Here is a 22,354-nt window from a genome sequence, read left to right as displayed (position 1 = left end):
TGTTTTAATTAATAAAACTGGTGTGTCCATCCCATCAAGAATCCATGGCTGGAAAAAAATGCAGAATATGACTTTTTTATAAAGTGGAGTTAATTATTAGTGCATTGATTCTGCATTCGGGCTTTACCTATATCACAAATGGTGATCTAGTTTTAGTTATTTCTCCAATTTGCTCATCATTAAATACTAGATCTTTTTGAATTCAAATCACTTTAAAAACCGATGCCACCACGAAATGACAATCCCTTAAAATAGAGTCTGAAAATATCCAGGGGGCTGTTATAGATTTTGCTTCTTAAGAGCTTTTTTTTGGGGGGGGATAAGTTAAGAACAATTTTAAAATTTTAAGTGAAGAACATTTTTGCTTCGAAAGTGAAGAGGTCAACACACCAAGGCATTCCATTGTGTAACATACCTGGCGGCGTTCTTGCATAGTGGTCCATCTCCCACTGTGCAAGAGCGCGCACTTGATCTCCAGTCCAGTCTGCTAGCCTGGCTTCCCTCCATGCTGTCTGCTTGCCTCTGTTTCTGCTGCTTAAGGGCGGCACCCGATCACTTCCTGCTTCGTGTGGCTGCTGCAGGCACACCCCTTGTACGTCCTCAGCCTATTGCTGTCTGTCACCTGGTATTTAACCCAGCTCCTCCCTGGAATTCATGCCTGAGCATTGTGTTCTGTCAGTTGGCGTCTAGTCACTGATGTGCCAGGTCCTGTCTATGTTTCCTGCCTTGCGGTATCAGTTCCCGTGTCTGAACTGTGTCCTGTCTGAACTATCTTCTAGCCTGTTGTCTTCTGCCTATCCTGGAGGCTGTATTTCCATGCCAGTGTGAACACGCTCCTAGCCTGTTCTTTCCGCCTTCTAGGGGCCGCATAACTAGACCCGTTCCTGTATCTTGCCTGTTCCTGTCTGATCACGCTCCTAGCCTGTTCGTTCCGCCTTCTAGGGGCCGCATACCTAGAACCGCTCCTGTATCTTGCTGCTGTGTCTGTTCTTGTCTGAATACTCTCCTAGCCTGTTACCTGTTTTTCTCTATGTCTGTACCTTCCCTTTTCCTGCAGAATCTGATCCCGTACCTAACTCCTACTCGTTGTCCCTGTACTCCCGTTTGTGAGTTTAGAGTCCACTCGCTACTTCATTGCAAGTATCTTGTGTGTACCTGGTTCTGCCTCTCCCTTCCAGTCTGTTCCGTGTGAACAGAGCCCTGTCCCCTCTGCTCTGCCTTGCTCACCGCTCCGGCGGTTCTTGCCTGCTCTGCCTTGCTCACCGCTCCGGCAGTCTCGCTCTGCTCTGACCCTTTGCTCGCTGCTCCGGCAGTCTCGCTCTGCTCTGACCCTTTGCTCGCTGCTCCGGCAGTCTCGCTCTGCTCTGACCCTTTGCTCGCTGCTCCGGCAGTCTCGCTCTGCTCTGACCCTTTGCTCGCTGCTCCGGCAGTCTCGCTCTGCTCTGACCCTTTGCTCGCTGCTCCGGCAGTCTCGCTCTGCTCTGACCCTTTGCTCGCTGCTCCGGCAGTCTCGCTCTGCTCTGACCCTTTGCTCGCTGCTCCGGCAGTCTCGCTCTGCTCTGACCCTTTGCTCGCTGCTCCGGCAGTCTCGCTCTGCTCTGACCCTTTGCTCGCTGCTCCGTCAGTCTCATCATGCTTCTCTCGCTCACTGCTCCAGGCGGCCTTGTCCTGCTCTTCTCTCACTCACCGCTCCAGGCGGTCTCGTCTTGTTCTGCTCTTGCTCGCCGCTCTGGGCGGCCTTACTCAGCTGTGTTTGTCCACCGCATCTGCGGTTCTGTTCCTGAGTCCCAGTCTGTACTGGGTCCTATCCACTCGGTGCTCCAACTTGTCGTACCTGCCAGTACCTCCCTGCCTGCATACCAGTCGTGCTTACCAGCATCCGCCAGTCTGCATACCAGCCATGTCTGCCTATACCCAGCAGTCTGTGTGCCAGCCTAACCTGCCTGTTCCTGTATTCCCCTGTGTGGGTCAACAGCCATGTCCGGGGTCTGTCCTGGTCCCTCTGCTCGGTTCCTCCTTGGTGCACTGCCGTTGTATGCCGTCGTGCGACCCTGGTCGGATCGGATGGATACTTAGTTACGCCCCTCCAGGCATTCACTCTCCGGCACGGTCCAGTGGAATCACTACATATACACGCACACGCCACTCAGCCCGGACGTGTACATTACACATTGTCTCAGAAGATAAGCGACAGCCAATGTAAAAGAGAAATAGTGGTCATATTGGTTGCCATCTTATATTCCTGGAAAACTATAGAGCCAAATATTGTTTTTTCACAATGTATCTGATAAAAATGTGCTCCTTAATTTTTACTTTTTAATTCTAGATGGTTGGGTCTTTTTGAAAGGCATTAATCAAGAGGAATATTTGACATTAATAGTAATGGCATAATGGAAAGTTGACACTCAATGAAAGGGATGACTTTTAACCCCTTCCCGACCCGTGTCACACCGTTTGTGACATGGAAAACAGTTCCTTCCCGACCTGTGTCACACCGTCTGTGACATGGAGGGAAAGAGCCCCTGCAGCGCCTGCGAGCGGGGTCGCTCAGGTGTCACAGTTGCTACTGCAACTGGACATCCTGAAGTCGACCCCCCGGTGGGTGGATTAACCCCCCCGTGCCTGGGACCCCTCCGATTGGCTGTTTCATTTTCACTTTTAGTGAAACTGCCAATCGGTATGAATTAAATATTTCACCAATGAAAATTGGTGTAATATTTAAATCTGTGCATTGCCTGATGCTTACAGCATCAGCCATTGGCTGGGGGGAGTGTCACCTCTGTCCCCCCCCTCCCCCCAGATCTGATTGGGGGGCTAGCGTCACATGGATACTAGCCCCAATCAGATATGGAGGGATGGCTGAAACCTCCCAGCACCTTCCCAACCCTGGATTGTCTGCTGCGGACCCCCTGCTGCAGACCCCCTGCTGCGGACCCCCTGCTGCGGACCCCCTGCTGCGGACCCCCTGCTGCAGACCCCCTGCTGTGGACCCTGTGGATCACGTCTGCCGCCGCCGCTGATCAGCAGGTAGTATTGCCCCCAATACACCCGACCCCCCCCTCCACCCCCACCCCCGCCTCCACTTTCATACCTGCACCCCGACCTCCGCTCCCTCTGCTCCCTCTCCCACGTCTTCATCCACCGGCTGCTGCTCTCCTTCTGACAGCCGGTGGACTGTGATCACAGCAGCAGCAGGCTCAGTGTAAATGCCCTGCTCCTGTGATCACACCCACCATCCCCCAGTCCCAGTGATATCACCCCCCACCTCCCAATAATCACCCCCCCACGCAAACCCAGTAATCACCCCCCTGCTCCTGCCGGCTCCTGCTCCCCTTTCTGCCCCAGTAATCACCCCCCGATGCTGCCGACCTCCTACCCCCCTTGCTGCTGCCGGCTCCTGCCCCAGTGATCACCCCCCTTGCTGCTGCTGCTGGCTGCTCCATCTCCTCAGCCCCCTTTTACGTCTGACCGCCCCATACGTCTGACCGCCCCCTACTCCTGACCGCCCCTTACGCCTGACCGCCCCCTACGCCTGACCGGCCCCTACGCCTGACCGGCCCCTACTCCTGACCGCCCCCTACTCCTGACCGGCCTCTACGCCTGACTGCCCCCTACTCCTGACTGCCCCCTACTCCTGACTGCCCCCTACGCCTGACCGGCCCCTACGCCTGACCGCCCCCTACGCCTGACTGCCCCCACACGTGACTGCAGAAGGTTACACCAAGCACACACACGTACACTCACACTATAATAAAGTTTTGATTTTTTTTTTTTTTACACACGCACAAAGCACACAAAATGTCCCGCCCGTCCCGTTCATCCCAGTCTAGGGCGTACTCAGCTGAGGAGGCTATGTCAGGTTGGTGTGTGTGTTGTAGTGTATGAGATTGTGTGTGTGTGTGGTGTATGCACTACAATATACCACACCGCACACCAACCTGACATGCACTACACAATGGTGTCCGCTAACAAATTGGAACCATGTTGCGTTTGGAGAGTACCTGTGTGCCCAAACATTGGAGCTCCCCAACAAGTGACCCCATTTTGGAAACTAGACCCCCCAAGGCACCTATATAGATGCATAGTGAGCTCTTGGAACCCCCAGGTTCTTCACAAATTGATTGATAAAAATGAAAAAGTGAAAAAAAAAACACTTTTTTATTTTTACGGATTAATTTGCTAAGGACCTGGGGGTCCCAAGTGCTCACTATGCATCTAGATAGGTGCCCTGGGGGGTCTAGTTTCCAAAATGGGGTCACTTGTGGGGGAGCTCCAATGTTTGGGCACACAGCGGCTCTCCAAACGCAACATGGTGTCTTCTAACAATTTGAGCCGACAATTTGTTAGCGGACACCATGTTGCATTTGGAGAGCCGCTGTGTGCCCAAACATTGGAGCTCCCCCACAAGTGACCCCATTTTGGAAATTAGACCCCCCAAGGCACCTATCTAGATGCATAGTGAGCACTTGGAACCCCCAGGTGCTTCACAAATTGATTCATAAAAATGAAAAAGTGGAAAAAAAAACACTTTTTTATTTTTACGGATTAATTTGTGAAGGACCTGGGGGTTCCAAGTGCTCACTATGCATCTAGATAGGTGCCTTGGGGGGTCTAGTTTCCAAAATGGGGTCACTTGTGGGGGAGCTCCAATGTTTGGGCACACAGCGGCTCTCCAAAAACAACATGGTGTCTTCTAACAATTTGAGTCGACAATTTGTAGCGGACACCATGATGCTTTTGGAGAGCCGCTGTGTGCCCAAACATTGGAGCTCCTCCACAAGTGAACCCATTTTGGAAACTAGACCCCCCAAGGCACCTATCTAGATGCATAGTGAGCACTTGGAACCCCCAGGTGCTTCACAAATTGATTCATAAAAATGAAAAAGTGGAAAAAAAAACACTTTTTTGATTTTTACGGATTATTTTGTGAAGGATCTGGGGGTTCCAAGTGCTCACTATGCATCTAGATAGGTGCCTTGGGGGGTCTAGTTTCCAAAATGGGGTCATTTGTAGGTGAGCTCCAATGTTTGGGCACACAGCCGCTCTCCAAACGCGACATGGTGTCCGCAAACAAATTGAATGGAAAATCGGCTCAAATTGTTAGCGGACACCATGTTGCGTTTGGAGAGCCCCTAATGTGCCTAAAAAGTGGAGCTCCCCCACAAGTGACCCCATTTTGGAAACTAGACCCCCCAAGGCACCTATCTAGATGCATAGTGAGCACTTGGAACCCCCAGGTGCTTAACAAAATGATCTGTGAAAACAAAAAAGTACTTTTTTTTTCACAAAAATTTTCTTTTAGCCTAAATTTTTTAATTTTCACATGGGTAACAGGATAAAATGCATCATAAAATGTGTTGGTCAATTTCTCCTGAGTACACTGATACCTCATATGTGGTCATAAACCACTGTTTGGGCGCATGGCAGGGCTCAGAAGAGAAGGAGCGCAATTTGACTTTTGGAGCTAATTTTCCATTCAAAAAGTAAAATGGCGCTCCTTCCCTTCTGAGCCCTGCCGTGTGCCCAAACAGTGGTTTATGACCACATATGAGGTATCAGTGTACTCAGGAGAAATTGACCAACAAATTTTAGGATGCATTTTATCCTGTTACCTATGTGAAAATTAAAAAATTTAGGCTAAAAAAAATTTTTGTTAGAAAAATAAAAATGTTCACTTTTTTCTTCCATGTGGCTTTAGTTCCTGTGATGAACCTGAAGGGTTAATAATCTTCTTGAATGTAGTTTTGAGTAGCTTGAGGGGTGCAGTTTTTGGAATGGTGTCACCTTTGGGTGTATTCTGTCATAAAGACCCCTCAAAGGGACTTCAAATGTGATGTGGTCATAAAAAAATGGTTTTGTAAATTTTGCTGGAAAAAAGATAAATTGCTGATGAACTTTGAACCCTTCAAACTTCCTACCAAAATTTTTTTTTTTCCAAAATTGTGCTGATGTAAAGTAGGCATGTGGGAAATGTTATTTATTAACTATTTTGTGTCATATCACTCTCTGGTTTAGTAGAATAAAAATTCAAAATTTGAAAATTGCAAAATTTTCAAATTTTTTCCCATATTTTTGATTTTTTCACAAATAAACGCAAATATTATCGACCTAAATTTAATACTAACATGAAGCCCAATATGTCACGAAAAAACAATCTCAGAATCGCTAGGATCCGTTGAAGTGTTCGAGAGTTTTTACTTCGTAAAGGGACACTGGTCAGAATTGACAAAAATGCCAAGGTCTTTAGGGTCAAAATAGGCTGTATCCTGAAGGGGTTAAAAAGATTTCAAGGATTACAAAATCATGGATACTTTCCTTGCAGAAACAGCGTGTGGGTTTTTAACATCTCACCCTTATTCATTTCACTGTAGCTGTACTCCAATACCATATTATATTTATGAACTGTCTCATTGTTGTTTCTAGAAGAATGCAGACTTGTTTTTTGCAATCCTAGAACTTGTTAATGGTTTGATGTTACCCTTTAGAACCCAGTCAGAGGCATCTCATCCAGCCATATCAGATATCTTGATTTGCACTGAGGAGAAGCAAAAACCCCGAAACATGTGTCTGCAAATAGAGTATCCCAAGTCATATGGCAAGGTTCATTAAAGGTCGATATTGACTTTTATGGTTGCTATTTCTAGTAGATGGCAGTAGAGTTCAAGTCCTCTTGGAAGAGATAATTTGCAAATTAAATTTTCTATCAACATTTAAATATCTAAATTACAGTATTTCAAATAAGACATTAATATATGGATTTGTCTAGAAGTCTCCATGTTGAAAATTTGTTTCCACTGCAGGGAAAAATAGAATAATGTTTGTTCGATATATCATCGGAAACTTACAGACTTACCAGTGGTCCAAGGGCTTAAACTCACCTATTGTAACATGGCCTGGCATTAGCAGCAGTACCTTGAGTCCTATGAAACTACTATCCCCACATATCATAAGGAAATAACAGTCATGTGAAGCTTACCTGTGCCAGAGATAATGACGATGACAGAAGATGCCATAAGGATGATCTTCCACAATAAAGAAAATGCTCATTATTCTTCCCCCTATTTATAGGTGCATTGTATACATCGTCATGTACTGGTAATTGTTCAGGGAATTTGTGAATAATTAAAGGCTAAATTAACACAATTCTTTGCAGACTAAATAAGTAATTCGATAGGGAAACATTTTACATTTAGTAATTATTTAAGATTTGCAGAAATTCTTAACACATGTGCATTTCCATTCGAAACGAAAAAGTTGCTCAATGGGGAAGACATTCATATTTTATACAGGAAAATTCTGACATTTTCTTTCACCATATTTTTTTTATACAGTCATGTTGTCATTTTTATTTTAGGAGGATGGTGAGGAAAAGGTCTGTAGATTGGCACCAAGTAGTATCTTACATTTCTATATCAAGAAAGAGGAACAAAAAGATAACATATTCTATATACAGTCATGGCTAAAAGTGGTGGCACTTGTTACGCACATGTCCGGACAGACTTTTGTGAGCGTGGTTAGTGATCCCACTGAACCATGAACCGAGGAGTGCCTGGAGGGGCGTGACTAAGTATTAACTCGGTCCGACCAAGGTCGCACGGCGGCTCAGTCGACTCCGTGAACCAGGCAGGAACCGAGCAGGTGCTACTCCAGGTCAGACCCCGGTCACAGTTGTTGACCCACAACGGGGAATGCAGGAACAGGCAGGTTAGGCTGGTATGCAGACAGGTGGGTACTGGCAGGCACGGCTGGTATGCAGACAGGTGGGTACTGACAGGGAAGGCTGGCATGCAGACAGGTAGATACTGGCAGGCACGGCAGGTAAACAGACAGGTGGGTACTGGCAGTTAAGAGCACAGGCAGGATAGGGACCAGTACAGACTGGGATGCAGGAACTGAGCCGTAAGTGTGGCAGACAAGCAGAGCAGAGCAAAACCCGCAAGTGCAGAATACAAGAAGAGCAGATCAAAACCCACAGGTGCGGTAGACAAGTAAAGCAGAGCAAAACCTGCTAGTGCAGTAGACAAGCAAAGAAGAGTAAAATCCACAGGTGCAGTAAACAAGCAGAGCAGAGCAAAATCCGCAAGTGCAGTAGACAAGCAGAGCAGAGCAAAAGCTGCAAGTGTGGTAGACAAGCAAAGCAGAGCAAAATCCGCAGGTGTGGTAGACAAGCAGAGCAGAGCAAAACCCAAAGGTTCGGTAGACAAGCAGAGCAGATCAAAACCCACAGGTTCGGTAGACAAGCAGAGCAGAGCAAAACCCACAGGTGTGGTAGACAAGTAGAGCAGAGCAAAATCCGCAAGTGCGGTAGACAAGGAAAGCAGAGCAAAGTTCGCAGGTGCGGTAGACAAGCAGAGCAGAGCAAAACCTTCAAGTGCAGTAGACAAGCAAAGCAGAGTAAAATCCACAGGTGCAATAAACAAGCAGAGGAGAACAAAACCCGCAAGTGCGGTAGACAAACAGAGCAGAGGAAAACCCGCAGGTACGGTATACAAGCAGAGCAGAGCAAAACCCACAGGTGCGGTAGACAAGCAGAGCAGAGCAAAACCCCCAAGTGCGGTAGACAAGCAGAGCAGAGCAAAACCTGCAAGTGTGGTAGACAAGTAAAGCAGAGCAAAATCCGCAGGTGCGGTAGACAAGCAGAGCAGAGCAAAACCCGCAAGTGCGGTAGACAAGCAGAGCAGAGCAAAACCCACAGGTGCGGTAGACAAGCAGAGCAGAGCAAAACCTGCAAGTGAGGTAGACAAGCAAAGCAGAGCAAAATCCGCAGGTGTGGTAGACAAGCAAAGCAGAGCAAAACCGCAGGTGCGGTAGACAAGCAGAGCAGAGCAAAACCCAAAGGTGGAGAAGACAAGCAGAGCAGAGCAAAACCTGCAGGTGCGGTAGACAAGAAGAGCAGAGCAAAACCCGCAGGTGCGGTAAACAAGCAGAGCAGAGCAAAACCCGCAGGTGCGGTAAGCAAGCAGAGCAGAGCAAAACCTGCAGGTGCGGTAGACAAGCAGAGCAAAGGAAAACCCGCAAATGTGGTAAACAAGCAGAGCAGAGGATAATAGAGATTTTTTACCGTGGAACAGCAAAAGCACATTTCTGTCTCTCTGGCCTACACCAGACTATTTTCAACAGATATATTTGTGTCTGAAAAATCAGGGAGACACTATTATTTTTTTTTTTACTGCAAAAAATGCCAAAAGCAGGATAATAATGATTTTTTACCGTGGAATAGCAAAAGCACACTTCTGTCTCTCTGGCCTACGCTAGACTATTTTCAACAGATATATTTGTGTCTGAAAAATCAGGGAGACACTATTATTATTTTTTTTACGGCAAAAAATGCCAAAAACAGGATAATAGAGAATTTTTACCGTGGAACAGCAAAACCACATTTATAATTTACTGGTGTATACCAGACTTTTTTAAATATACATATTTGCGGCTGAACAGTGGGCCACACACTCAAAATGTTTTTTTTAGATACAAATGGCCCAAAAGTGGATAATACAGAGGTTTGAACCGTCGAACTGCAAAAACACACTTGTATTTCTCGGGCCTGCACCAGACTATTTTCAACAGATATATTTGTGTCTGAACAATCAGGAGACACTATTATTTATTTTTTATGGAAAATAATGCCAAAAACAGGACAATAGAGATTTTTTACCGTGGAACAGCAAAACCACAGTTATAATTGATTGGTGTTTACCAGACTTTTTTAAATATATATATTTGCGGCTGATCAGTGAGCGACACACTCAAACAGTTTTTTTTAGATACAAATGGCCCAAAAGTGCATAATTCAGAGCTTTGAACAATGGAACTGCCAAACCACACTTGTATCACTCGGGCCTACACCAGACTATTTTCAACAGATATATTTGTGTCTGAAAAATCAGGGAGACACTATTATTTATTTTGTTACGGCAAAAAATGCCAAAAGCAGGATGATAGAGATTTTTTACTGTGGAACAGTAAAAGCACACTTCTGTCTCTCAGGCCTGCACCAAACTATTTTCAACAGATATATTTGTGTCTGAAAAATCAGATACACACTTTTTTGGGGGGGAGGGTGTGTGGGGGCACCAAAAGGTTAATAAGATGGGTATTTGTGCAGTGTGAAGGAGGAAAAAAAAAAGAGGATTTAGATTGAAAAAAAAGGATTTTTCCTGGCCCTCGAGACCTGGAGCTAAGTCCAGCAATTTCAGCAGCAGGAGCACACAGGACTGTAATGCAGCATTTGCTGGTATAACCACTGCGTCTCCTATACAGCCTGCCTGCCTGCCTGCCTGATATGTGGGGTGGATATTAGTCCTGAGAAGGACTGTTTGTTTGATCTGGCAGCCTTTACAGACCCTACACTAACTATTTCGCAGGATATATCTCTCCCTTAATTAGCAGCGCTGTCCCTACACTGTCTGATCCGGAGAGACTGTGTCCAAGATGGCGGCGCCCGGTTTTAAATACTCGAGGTGACGCTGTGCGGCCAGCCAATCACTGTAATGCCCACAAACAACATGACTGCGGCATTACAGTGACTGGCTGGCAATCCCTGCATGTTCATTGGCTCTGTAAAGAGCGCCAAACATGCAGGGTGGAGATCCGAGCTCCCGCCCGAGTAACCCGGAAATTCTCGGTGCTGGCCAAAATTCCCGAGTAGCGAGATGCTCGGGCGAATACCGAGCAGTGTCGAACATGCTCGCTCAACACTAGTGAAAACCAAAATACAATTCTGCTAATGTTTTTTGCCTTTTTGTTTTAGCGGCTTTAAGTGAGTAAAAATGGCCTGGCAAAAGGAATCTTCAAATCAGTAGGATTTTTGTGATACTAAATTTGTTTATTTTAGTAGTAGAGATGAGGGGTGTTCGACTCTAACTGTTCGCCAATCTCAAATTCGAGCTGTTTTGGGCGATGTTCGAGCCGCTCGGCAAACATGAACAATTTGAAAAAAATTTGGCTGTTCGAGGTTATGTTCGATAACTGTTCGTGCACCAAAATCATAACAGGATTTTTTCTCAATAATGCTGAAAATTAATGTTAATACGCAGTTTGAGTGTACAGCGGGGCGGGGGGGGTGGCAGGGGATGGATCTCTGCAGAAATAATGAAGATTTCCATTTTTTTTCTCTTTCTTGCATTTACAGTGGGGAGGTGCAGTCTGTCAGCCTATCAGCAGCGCACACACGAAGCGAACTGCTTTTTGTCACACAAGCAAGGGCATGTGTCATTGGCAGTGTATGTCACATGTCCTTGCCCTATAAGACCCAGCCATTTTCCACGTAGCCACCATTTTCTCACTGCTGCAGCTGCATGTTAGACGGCACCACTGTTGCTGTGTGCGCTATACTTTGAGTGTTAATTTCAAGTCAATTTTCGCACAAATCTACAGGTAGCTTGGGAGTAGGGAATAGTTGTGATTGCAGTCCTTTTGAGGACTAGGTTACATCATTTCCTACGACTTTTATCAGGCAGGTCTGTGCTCTTAAATAGATAGGTTGGGAGTAAAGACTAATTGTAATTGCAGTCCTTTTGAGGGCTAGGTTACATCAGTTCCTATCACTTTTTGCCAGGAAGGTCTGTGCCAGTGCTGTGCAAGTTTTTTTCACAGCATTTGGCTAAATCTAGCTAAGCAAATCCTTTTTGGCCTCTTGCAGTGTGTGTTAGTCAGTGGAGTAGCCTATCTGTGCTGCAAGCTACACCACCTGTGTATAGAATACAATTTTTTTTACTGCACCTAGCCAAGTAAAACCTTTTGGGCATAGAATCATTCTATTAGTCCATTTATAGTAACCTCCACCAGGTTTCAAATTCAAAATAATTTTTATCTGCATCTAGCTCTGAAAAAATATTTGGGCTTGTAGCAGTGTGTGGGACTTGTTCTCTTAGTCCATCTATACTAACCTCCACCAGGTTGCAAATTCAAAATGATTTTTATCTGCCTCTAGCTCTGAAAAAATATTTGGGATTGGGCTTGTAGCAGTGTGTGGGACTTGTTCTATTAGTCCATCTATACTAACCTCCACCAGATTACAAATTCAAAAGAATTTTTATCTGCATCTAGCTCGGAAAAAAAATATTTGGGCTTGGGCTTGTAGCAGTTTGTGGGACTTGCTCTATTAGTCCATCCATACTAACCTCCACCAGATTACAAATTCAAAATAATTTTTATCTGCATTTAGCTCTGAAAAAATATTTGGGCTTGGGCTTGTAGCAGTGTGAGGGACTTATTCTATTAGTCCATCTATACTAACCTCCAGCAGGTTGCAAATTCAAAATAATTTTTATCTGCATCTAGCTCTGAAAAAATATTTCGGCTTGTAGCAGTGTGTGGGACTTGTTCTATTAGTCCATCTATACTAACTTTCACCTCTGTGTATGTAATAAAATTCTTTTACTGCATCTAACACAGCCAATAGTTTTGGCCTAATACCACAGTTTGGCCACTCAGCTCTGCTCAGTTCCCATCCATTGTTTTTTGTGCAAACAACTCCAGAGTTGTCAATTAGTTAACCACCAAAATGAGTGGAAAAAGGCCTGCTGCTGGTGGAAAGGGGAATAGGCGTGTTGGGAAGGGAAAAAAAGGTTGTGTCCGTGGGGTAGGTGTTAAAGCAACAGTAACATCTGCAGAAGAAAGACCATCTTCCAGCCAAACTAAGATGTCTACTTCTTTTAGCGGATAATTTGATAATATCCCTTTCTTACGGCCACGCCAATCGCTTCAAATTCCAGATGAGGCACAGAAACAGCAGGTGCTTCAACGGATATCAAGTACTTCTTTAAGTGGGCTCTCCTCCACCTCAACTTCAACATCACAAATACTCCAGTCCTCAGAGGTGTCACCCCAATCGCACTTGCTTCCTCACAGCTCACAAGTCTCCAGCTGCCCATCTGAGTATGGGGTAGAACAGATGGTTGAGTCTGCAGAGGTGTTTACTCATACTATAGCCTGGGAATCAGAGGTCGGCTCCAGAGCTTCTGTGAATCCAGACGAGGAAATGATCTGCACTGATGCCCAGAATCTTTAAGAGTCGGATCCAGGACCAGACGCAGAAGGTTCTGACCATAATGTAGACCCCTGTTCCCAAACTGTAACTCCTATTGGTGGAGACAATGAGGAAGACGATGATGAGACTCAAATACCTGATTGGAGCGACAACTTTACTTTTTTGTCAGGGCAGGAAGAGGTTGGCTCTGAGGACGATGGGTGTGATAACACACAGGGTGATGATGACGAGGTTGGAGATCCCACTTACTGTCAACCCACCATCAGCCAGTCGATGAGGTCAGCAGAGGAGATGGAGAAGGATGCTATTGACGACGAGGTCAGTTTGTGCCTTCCTGGACAGAGATGTAGTACTGGAAGCACGTCAACAACTGCATCCTCAAACACAACTCTGCCTCTGACCACAAGTCGTGGTGGCTCTTCAGGTCGCATGGGTGCTAAGCCTTGCATAGCCTGGGCATTTTTTCAGATCGGTAAGGATGACCCAACTCGTGTTATCTGTAACATTTGTCAGCAAAAGCTAAGTAGAGGCCAAAAAATACATAGTTTGAATACTACATGCATGAACCGGCACATGGATATGAAGCATAAGTTAAAGTGGGAAGTTCACTGTGCTACAATGCGGCCTAGCCGGCCGGGTAAACCGCCTTCTGCCACATCTTGTGCATCCACGGCCTCTTCATCCTCTGTGACTGGGGGGACAGCAGTCACACCTGTTTTGGGACACAGACCTGCCACCTCTTTACCTGCAACAGCCAGGGTGATTGGCAGGTCATCATTTTCTTTGGAGGTGGAAGCACCAGCTGGTGTTCAGCGCTGTCCGACATCGATAGCACCACCTTTGGATCAAGGCAACCTAACATGTCCGCCTGCATCTTCCTCACAGACCGGCAGTTTGCCAGGGACACCCTTCTCAACCCCGTCTAAGCACAACAGCCAGCCCTCGGTCCCTCAGATGTGGACTAGTAAAAGACCATTTCCTCCTAGCCCTGAGAAAGCTAAGAGGTTGAATTTCACCATCTGCAAGCTCTTGGCTACAGAAATGCTTTCTTTCTGCCTGGTCGACGCAGAGGATTTTCGAGACCTTTTGTCCGTCGCAGCGCCCCAGTACCAGATGCCCAGTCGTCACTACTTCTCAAAGAAAGGTGTGCCTGCGCTCCACCAACATGTCGCACACAACATCACAGCTTCTTTGAGAAACTCTGTGTGTGACAGGGTGAATTTCAACACTGACACTTGGATGAGTAGGCATGGACAGGGGCGTTACATGTCGCTGACTGGGCACTGGGTAACTATGGTGACAGCAGGACAAGGGGCTGCTGTCCAAGTCTTGCCGTCCCCACGAGTTGTGCGTTAATACTCTTTATCTCGAAGTTCCTCCACTGCTTCTGCCTCCTCAACCTCCTCTCAGTCCTCCACCGGCACCCAAAGCCTGTCTGGTCATGCCACAAGCTTTCTAACTGCGCAGAAGGGATCCTGCACACCTCCTTAATATGCTGGCAGCAGGGCTCAACGTCATCAGGCGGTTTTTACTTTGAAATGTCTGGGAAATGTGAGTCACACAGCTGAGGAGTTGTGGTCAGCTCTGGAGACCCAGTTTCATGAATGGTTGTCTCCACTGGACCTGAAACCAGGGAAGGCCATGTGCGACAATGCTGCAAACCTCGGTGCGGCCCTTCGCCGTGGCAATGTCACACACGTGCCTTGTATGGCTCACTTGTTGAACCTGGTTGTTCAGCAATTTTTAGCCCACTATCCCAGACTAGATGGCCTTCTGCAGAGGGCACGGTCTCTGTGTGCTCACTTTCGCCGTTCGCATCCCGCAGCTCAGCGACTTACATCTCTACAGAAGTTGTTGGGCCTGCCAATTCACCGGCTAAAATGCGATGTGCCTACCCGGTGGAATTCAACTCTGCACATGTTGCAGCGACTGTGGCAGCACCGACAAGCCCTGGTGCAATACGTTCTGACGTATAGCCTGGGCCAACGAGATCCAGAGGTGGGGCAAATCACGCTGGAGGAGTGGTCTCAGATGAGGGACCTATGCACCCTTCTGCAGTTTTGAAATGGCGACGAAGATGTTTAGTGCTGACGATGCCATTATCAGCATGACTATTCCGGTGATTTACATGCTGGAGCACATGTTAAACAGAATTCGGAGTCAGGTGGTGGCACAAGAGGAGGTGGAGGAAGTAGAGGAGGAGGAGTTGTATGCGGAAGGGCTAACATCTGCAAGGTCCAGACGGTCGGCAGCACCAAGGCGGCAGGCATGTGAGGGTGGGGGAGATGGTTTTACCAGGGCGCATGGTAGCAGCCAAACTAGTGAGGAAGGTGCAGGAGCCCAGAAAGAAGTGGAGGACGAACTGATGGAAGACTCATCAGATGAGGGAGACCTTGATCACATTTCTGTTGTGCGAGGTTGGGGGGAGAGGGCAGAGGAAGGAAGCATGATTGTTACCTCACCACCAACACAACAGGGACTTGGTGCTTCTGGATGCGCAAGACACATGAGTGCCTTCTTGCTGCACTACCTGCAACATGACCCTCAAATTGTGAGAATTAGAAATAATCCTGACTACTGGGTTGCCACACTGTTAGATCCCCGCAACAAAAGTAAATTTGCAGAAACTATTCCTGCCATAGAAAGAGATGCACGCATGCAGGAGTATCAGCAGAGACTGTTGCAGAATCTTACATGTGCTTTTCCACAAAACACAAGTGGTGCACGTAGTGAATCTCACAGTTCCACCTTGCCAACCGTTGGACCGTCGAGTGTTCAGCACTTAAAACGTAACAGAAACAGAGTATCTGCTGGTAACATCAATTTTACAGAATTATTTCACCACTTTTTTAGCCCATCCTTTGCAAGGCCACAGGAGACAAGAAGTCTGACACATAGTCAACGCCTAGAGATGATGGTACAGGAGTATCGCCATGTAGACATTGAACCCATGACTGTGTCACTGGACCCTTACTCTTTTTGGGCTTCCAATCTGGATAAATGGCCGGAGCTCGCCACTTACGCCTTGGAGATCTTGTCATGCCCGCAGCCAGCGTTCTGTCTGAACGTGTGTTCAGCGCTGCTGGTGGTGACCTGACAGATAAGCGCACGTGGCTCTCCACTGATAATGTAGACAGACTCACGTTCATAAAGATGACCAAATCATGGATCCGAAACGACTTTTCTACCCCTGTGTCATCCTGGGGAGAGTAAAAGCTTGATGATTTGTTAAAATCACCTCATCAACCGTTTTAAGCTTTCAAATTACTAATCATGTTTATCTGTATCTTGGCTGGAAAATAATTTGGGCCTTGTAGCAGTTTGCAGTACTGATTCTATTAGGCCATCTATACTAAACTACACCAGATTTAAAATTACTAATCATGTTTATCTGTATCTTGGCTGGAAAATAATTTGGGCCTTGTAGCAGTTTGCAGTACTGATCCTATTAGGCCATCTATACTAAGCTCCACCAGCTTTCAAATCAATAATAATTTTTAGCTGCATCTAGCCCGGAAAATAATTTTGGGGCTCCTAGATGCGCAAGACACATGAGTGCCTTCCTGCTGCACTACCTCCAACATGACCCTCAGATTGTCAGAATTCGAAATAATCCTGACCACTGGGTTGCCACACTCTTAGATCCCCCACACTCTTTGATCAACCTTTTCATTTTAATAAAGATCAAAAAAATGGTCAGTTTTGAAATTATAAGCATTAGCAGGTTATTAGAAACTGAAATCAAACAGTTTTCAACTCAAAACTTCATTCTAGGCGATGTTACATTTGCACATAGGACCCCTTGTTTGAAAGGAGCTTCTGAACTCTCTCGTCCATTGAATTTGTCAGGTTTTGGATGGTTTCTGCTTCAATTGTTTTGCATGAGGACAGAATACCCTCCCAGAGCTGTTGCTTAGACGTGAACTGCCTCCCGCCATCATAGACACTCCTTTTGATGATGCTCCAGAGGTTCAGAATGAGGTAGAGGTCAGGGGGGTCACACCATAAGTTTGTCCCCTTTTATGCCCATATCAGCCAGAGATGCAGATGTGTTATGTGCAGCATGAGACGGTGCATTACCATGCATGAAAATGATCTTGCTGTAGAATACACGGTTCTTCTTCTTGAACCATGGCAGGAAGTGCTGTTTGAGAAACTCCACATACATTATGGAGTTTATCTTTACCCCTTCAGGGATCATAAAGGGGCCGACAATCTCTCTCCCCATGATTCCAGCCCAAAACATTACTCCACCTCCTCCTTGTTGGCGCCATAGCCGTGTTTGTCCATCAACCAGCCATCCTCCACTCCATCCATCTGGACCATCGAGCGTTGCACGGCACTCATCGGTGAACAAAACAGTTTTGAAGTCAGTTAGCCATTTCTGCTTGTGTACAGTGGATTAGAGGAGGTCGACAGAATGGTTTACACACAGCTGCAAACCTCTGAAGGACCCTGCATCTTGTTGTTCGGGGGACATTGGAGGCACCAGAAGCTTCAAAAACTTGTCTGCTGCTATGACAAGGCCTTTGTGCCGCTGCTCTTTTAACCTGACATAATTGCCTCTAGGAAAGAGTCCTCAATTTTCCCTTATGAGCACGCACACGTGTGTACTGTGAATCAGCTACATACTTCTTGATTGTGCGATGATCAGAATGAAGTGTCTTGGCAATGTTGATTGTAGTCATGCCTTGACCTAAACACTCCACTATTTGTTGCTTCTCAGCAGCCGACACATCCTTTTTCTTTCCCATTTTGGCAGAAAATGTAGGCTGCTTAACAATGTGTGACAGCCTTCTTAAGTAGTCTTGCCTTTTATTGAACACACCTGCCAAACTAATTAGCACAGGTGTCAGCAATTGCTTACAGTGATATAAAGAGCCCTGACACACATCACCATCAATGAGTTTAACTGACAAACAAACAAATTCTTCCCTTATCACTCCTAAACAATTTTTGCATAATAATTTGAAACACAGTGTACATGTGCTTTTCCACAAAACACCAGTGGTTCACATAGTGAATCTTACAGTTCTAACTTGGCAACAGTGGTCTGTATGGAGTTGTTCAATAAAGGGCCCAAAATTAAGATAACATAGACGGGAGAGGTCTCTATGAATACGAACTCCTAAGTATTTGATACCCTGTGACGGCCAGGCAAAGGGAAAGTTGGACTGGATGGAATCCTGTATGGATTTGGGGAGGGAGACATCGAGGGCCTCAGACTTCGCTGCATTGCTTTTAAAATTTGACCATGTAACAAAGTGATCTATTTCAACCATAACAGCAGGGATGGATATATGTGATTGAGTGATATATACTAGGACATTATCATCAAATGCAGAGCACTTGTACTCGGTGCCTTCCACCTCAATCCACCTAATATTGGGGTTATGGCGAATTGATGAGAGCAGGTGCTCCGTCACTAGGATGTATAAGAGAGGGGACAGAGGACATCCCTGCCTTGTCCCATTGGTGATTGTGAAAGGTGATGAAAATTTTCCATTTATCTTCAGCCTAGGTGACGTATTGCGATACAGGGCCGTGATTTTGCCATTAAAAGGGTCCCCTAGACCCCTACCCCAAGCTTTTTAAGAGAATAATATATGGCGTGCCAGGAGACTCTATGGAATTGTTTCTCAGCATCCAACAAGACTATCTAATTACAATTTTTTAACTGCACCTAGCCCAGGAAATACTTTGTGCCTATTAGCAGTGTCTGCTAGTCAGCGGATTATCCCAGCTGTTAAGCAAGCTACACCACCTGTAGTTTGGACACTTATTTTTTTCAAAGGAAATGGTTCGGGCCCCCGGGACACTCAGTGAAGAGCATCGGGGAGGCACCCCAAGGCACAGGGGCTGGGACTGGCGGTAGGACGCCTTGCGGTGGACCGCCAAGCTCGATCCTTATAAAAGCTTTTTAACTGCAGCAGCTTTAGTGGACGCTACTGGAGCTGGAATTACCGCGGCTGCTGGCATGAGTCTTACCCTCCAATAGATCCTTGTAAAATGATTTAAAGTGTACTCATTCAAATTAGAGAGACAATTTAAATTAAAAAGATTAGACCTGCCTCCACCGCAGGGGGGCTCGCTCGACCCACCAGCGGACAGGCACCAGTATTGGGAGAGGGGGGCTGGCCGTCAGGGTCCACCGCGGCTCTGGCACAAACCCAGCGACACGGAGGTCGCACGGGCAGGAACGGACTGGCCGTGTCGGCTTCGCACTTTTTTGGTTTTAGAAGGGCATGACATGCCTATATCTGTGTCTCCCCCTCCTTTTACTCCTCCACCTCTTTTCTTTTCGCATCACTATATGTACTTTTCACTTTTCCATGTGTTAGTTGTGTCTTCTGAGCAGTTTGTCAGCTTTTGGACAACTTTGAAGTGTTTTCTATGTGTTTTCTATGTGTTGCTATGTGTTTTTGTTTGCCTGCCATTGGTTTTAACGGTGTTCGAAGGTGTTCGACGAACAGTTCGATGAACAGTACGGCGAACATACGGGTGTTCGACGAACCAAACTGAACTCGAACACTACGGGGGTGGCTCAACACTATTTAGAAGTTAAGATAAACAGAACTTGTAAAACACAAATTTAGTTTTTTGTTGCCATTTTCTGACACCCATAAGTTTTTCATAATTCAGTCAATGAAGCTGTGTGACGTCTTGCTTTTTGAGTGGCAGGTTATAGTTTTCGTTGGTCTCATTTTCGTGAACATACATTAATCACTTTCTCCTCCATTTTTGGAAGTGCAAACACCAAAACAATTGCAATTTTTTTGACTATACAACATTTATTTATGGGATACTATATATGATTATATTTTTGTTTTCTCATTTCTTTTTTGTTGCGTTGGAAAAAAACTAACTTTTTTAGAAATATATATAAACTGAATATTTTAAAATATATATTTTTTTCTTTTCAGTCCCTCTAATGAACTGAGATAAATTGCTTGTACTTTACTTCACCAGGATAAGTCTCTGCTTTGTGTTATGTGCATCCTGATGAGAAATGTTACATCCAATCTTTTCATTATTTACTTGATTGCATTGATTATTGTATTTTATTTAGTTGTTGCCTCCCACGAGGATTGACAGATTCATTTAGTTTGTCCTATTTCGTTTTATCATATAGTTAAATAGTTTTTAATGCACTTGGTTAAAAATATATTTATGTATGATTTTATTTTACTTTTCATTTTTTTTTATAAATAATATAATTAATAAATATTAAAAATAATAACAGCAATAGCAACAACAACAATTATTATTATTTATAAATTAAATTTATTGATTTAATTAATTAATTGATTGACAGGTTCCTCTGATAAATAAAAAAAAAAATAATGGGTTTTGTTTATATGAAAAAATAATAATGCATTTGGTTAAAAATATATTTATGAATGATTTTATTTTACTTTTCATTTTTTTTATAAATAATATAATTAATAAATATTAAAAATAATAACAGCAATAGCAACAACAACAGTTATTATTATTTAAAAATTAAATGTATTGATTTAATTAATTTATTGATTGACAGGTTCCTCTGATAAATAAAAAAAAAGTGGGATTTGTTTATATGAAAAAATAAAATACCAGATAGGAAAAAAATAGTATTCAATATTTAAATGTGTATCCTTTATTATTGCTGCTCAGCACATTTTATGTGAATACCTGATACAGAACAAGAAACTGATTCTATAAAACCCCAAATATATGACACACAATCATATCCAACACTATCAGTAGTTTGTTATGTATGTTCAAGGTTCAGTAGCCTCCAGAGAACGTGTTGAAGATCTTCATTCCTTAAGCTGTATATTAAAGGGTTAAACAATGGAGTAAACACAGTGTACAGAACTGATAAGAACTTGTTCACATTAAGGGAATCCCTCCTATACGGCACCATGTATATTACGATGAGAGGACCATAATACGAACATACCGAAGCCAAATGAGAGCTGCAGGTGGAGAAGACTTTTCGTCTCCCAGTGGTGGAATGAATATTGAGTATGGTGATAGAAATACAGATATATGACCAAAGAATAAATGAAAATGTGGAGGCAACTATTGGGATGGAGATGAAAACTACTTCCATCCTGATGACAGAGGTGTCTGAGCAGGAGAGATCCACAAGAGGAGCAAAATCACAGAGGAAATGGTCAATGATATTCGAGGAACAGAAGTTTAGTTGACATAAAAGGGTAACAGTTATCAAAACGAGAGTGAAGCTCAGTGACCAGGAGGCTAAGACCAAGGTTTGACAAAACTGGAAGTTCATCATGTTGGCATAATGTAATGGGTTACATATGGCTAAATATCGATCATATGACATAACAGTGAGAAGAAGACACTCCAAGCTGCCCAAAGCTATGTAAAGGTAGAATTGTATGATACAACCAGTGTATGATATGAGGCCACCACTTCTGAGAATGATATACAACATATTGGGAGTGAGATTAGACGTAAATAAGATTTCTGAAACCGAGAGGTGCTTGAGGAAGTAGAACATCGGATACTGAAGTCGATGACTTATTGTCACCAGAATCACTATGAGAAAATCACCGGTTAGGGTTATTACGTAAATCAGCAGGAAGAAAGTAAACAGTAGTATATGGAAAGGTGACCAGATTTGGAAACCAAGTAGAAAGAATTCTGTGACTGTTGTCTGGTTTTTGTCCATTGTTTTAATTAATAAAACTGGTGTATCCATCCCATCAAGCAGCCATGGCTGGAAAAAAATGCAGAATATGACTTTTGACAAAAGAAGAATTAATTATTAGTGCATTGATTCTGCATTCGGGCTTTACCTATATCACAAATGGTGATCTAGTTTTAGTTATTTCTCCAATTTGCTCATCATTAAATACTAGATCTTTTTGAATTCAAATCACCTTAAAAACAGATACCACCACGAAATGACAATCCCTTAAAATAGAGTCTGAAAATATCCAGGGGGCTGTTATAGATTTTGCTTCTTAGGAGTTTTTTTGGGGGGGGGATAAGTTAAGAACAATTTTAAAATTTTAAGTGAAGAACATTTTTGCTTCGAAAGTGAAGAGGTCAACACACCAAGGCATTCCATTGTCTGAGAAGATAAGCGACAGCCAATGTAAAAGAGAGATAGTGGTCATATTGGTTGCCATCTTATTTTCCTTGAAAACTATAGAGCCAAATATTGTTTTTTCTCAATGTATCTGATAAAAATGTGCTCCTTAATTTTTACTTTTTAATTCTAGATGGTTGGGTCTTTTTGAAAGGCATCAATCAAGATGAATATTTGACAGTAATAGTAATGGCATAATGGAAAGTTGACACTCAATGAACGGGATGACTTTCAAGATTTCAAGGATTACAAAATCA

General features: G+C 44.5%; 1 protein-coding gene across 1 annotated transcript; it reads right to left on the bottom strand.

Moving 5' to 3' along the window:
* Positions 1-20,744: 20,744 nt before the first annotated feature.
* On the bottom strand, positions 20,745-21,674 carry LOC141167439 (olfactory receptor 5AS1-like). Its single transcript, XM_073654842.1, has one exon. The coding sequence runs from the start codon at positions 21,672-21,674 to the stop codon at positions 20,745-20,747; it is 930 nt and encodes a 309-aa protein (XP_073510943.1).
* Positions 21,675-22,354: the final 680 nt, after the last annotated feature.

Source organism: Phyllobates terribilis, unplaced genomic scaffold (assembly GCF_046119375.1).
Source record: "Phyllobates terribilis strain yellow unplaced genomic scaffold, ASM4611937v1 Scaffold_11__3_contigs__length_659146591, whole genome shotgun sequence".
NCBI classification, from domain to species: Eukaryota; Metazoa; Chordata; class Amphibia; order Anura; family Dendrobatidae; genus Phyllobates; species Phyllobates terribilis.
The sequence above is the reverse complement of the archived record's forward strand: the minus strand, read 5'-3'. Positions and strand labels throughout refer to the sequence as shown.

What these genes read in the sequence shown, in the direction of transcription:
- LOC141167439 (XM_073654842.1), bottom strand. Translation starts at nt 21,674, where the DNA reads ATGGACAAAAACCAGACAACAGTCACAGAATTCTTTCTACTTGGTTTC.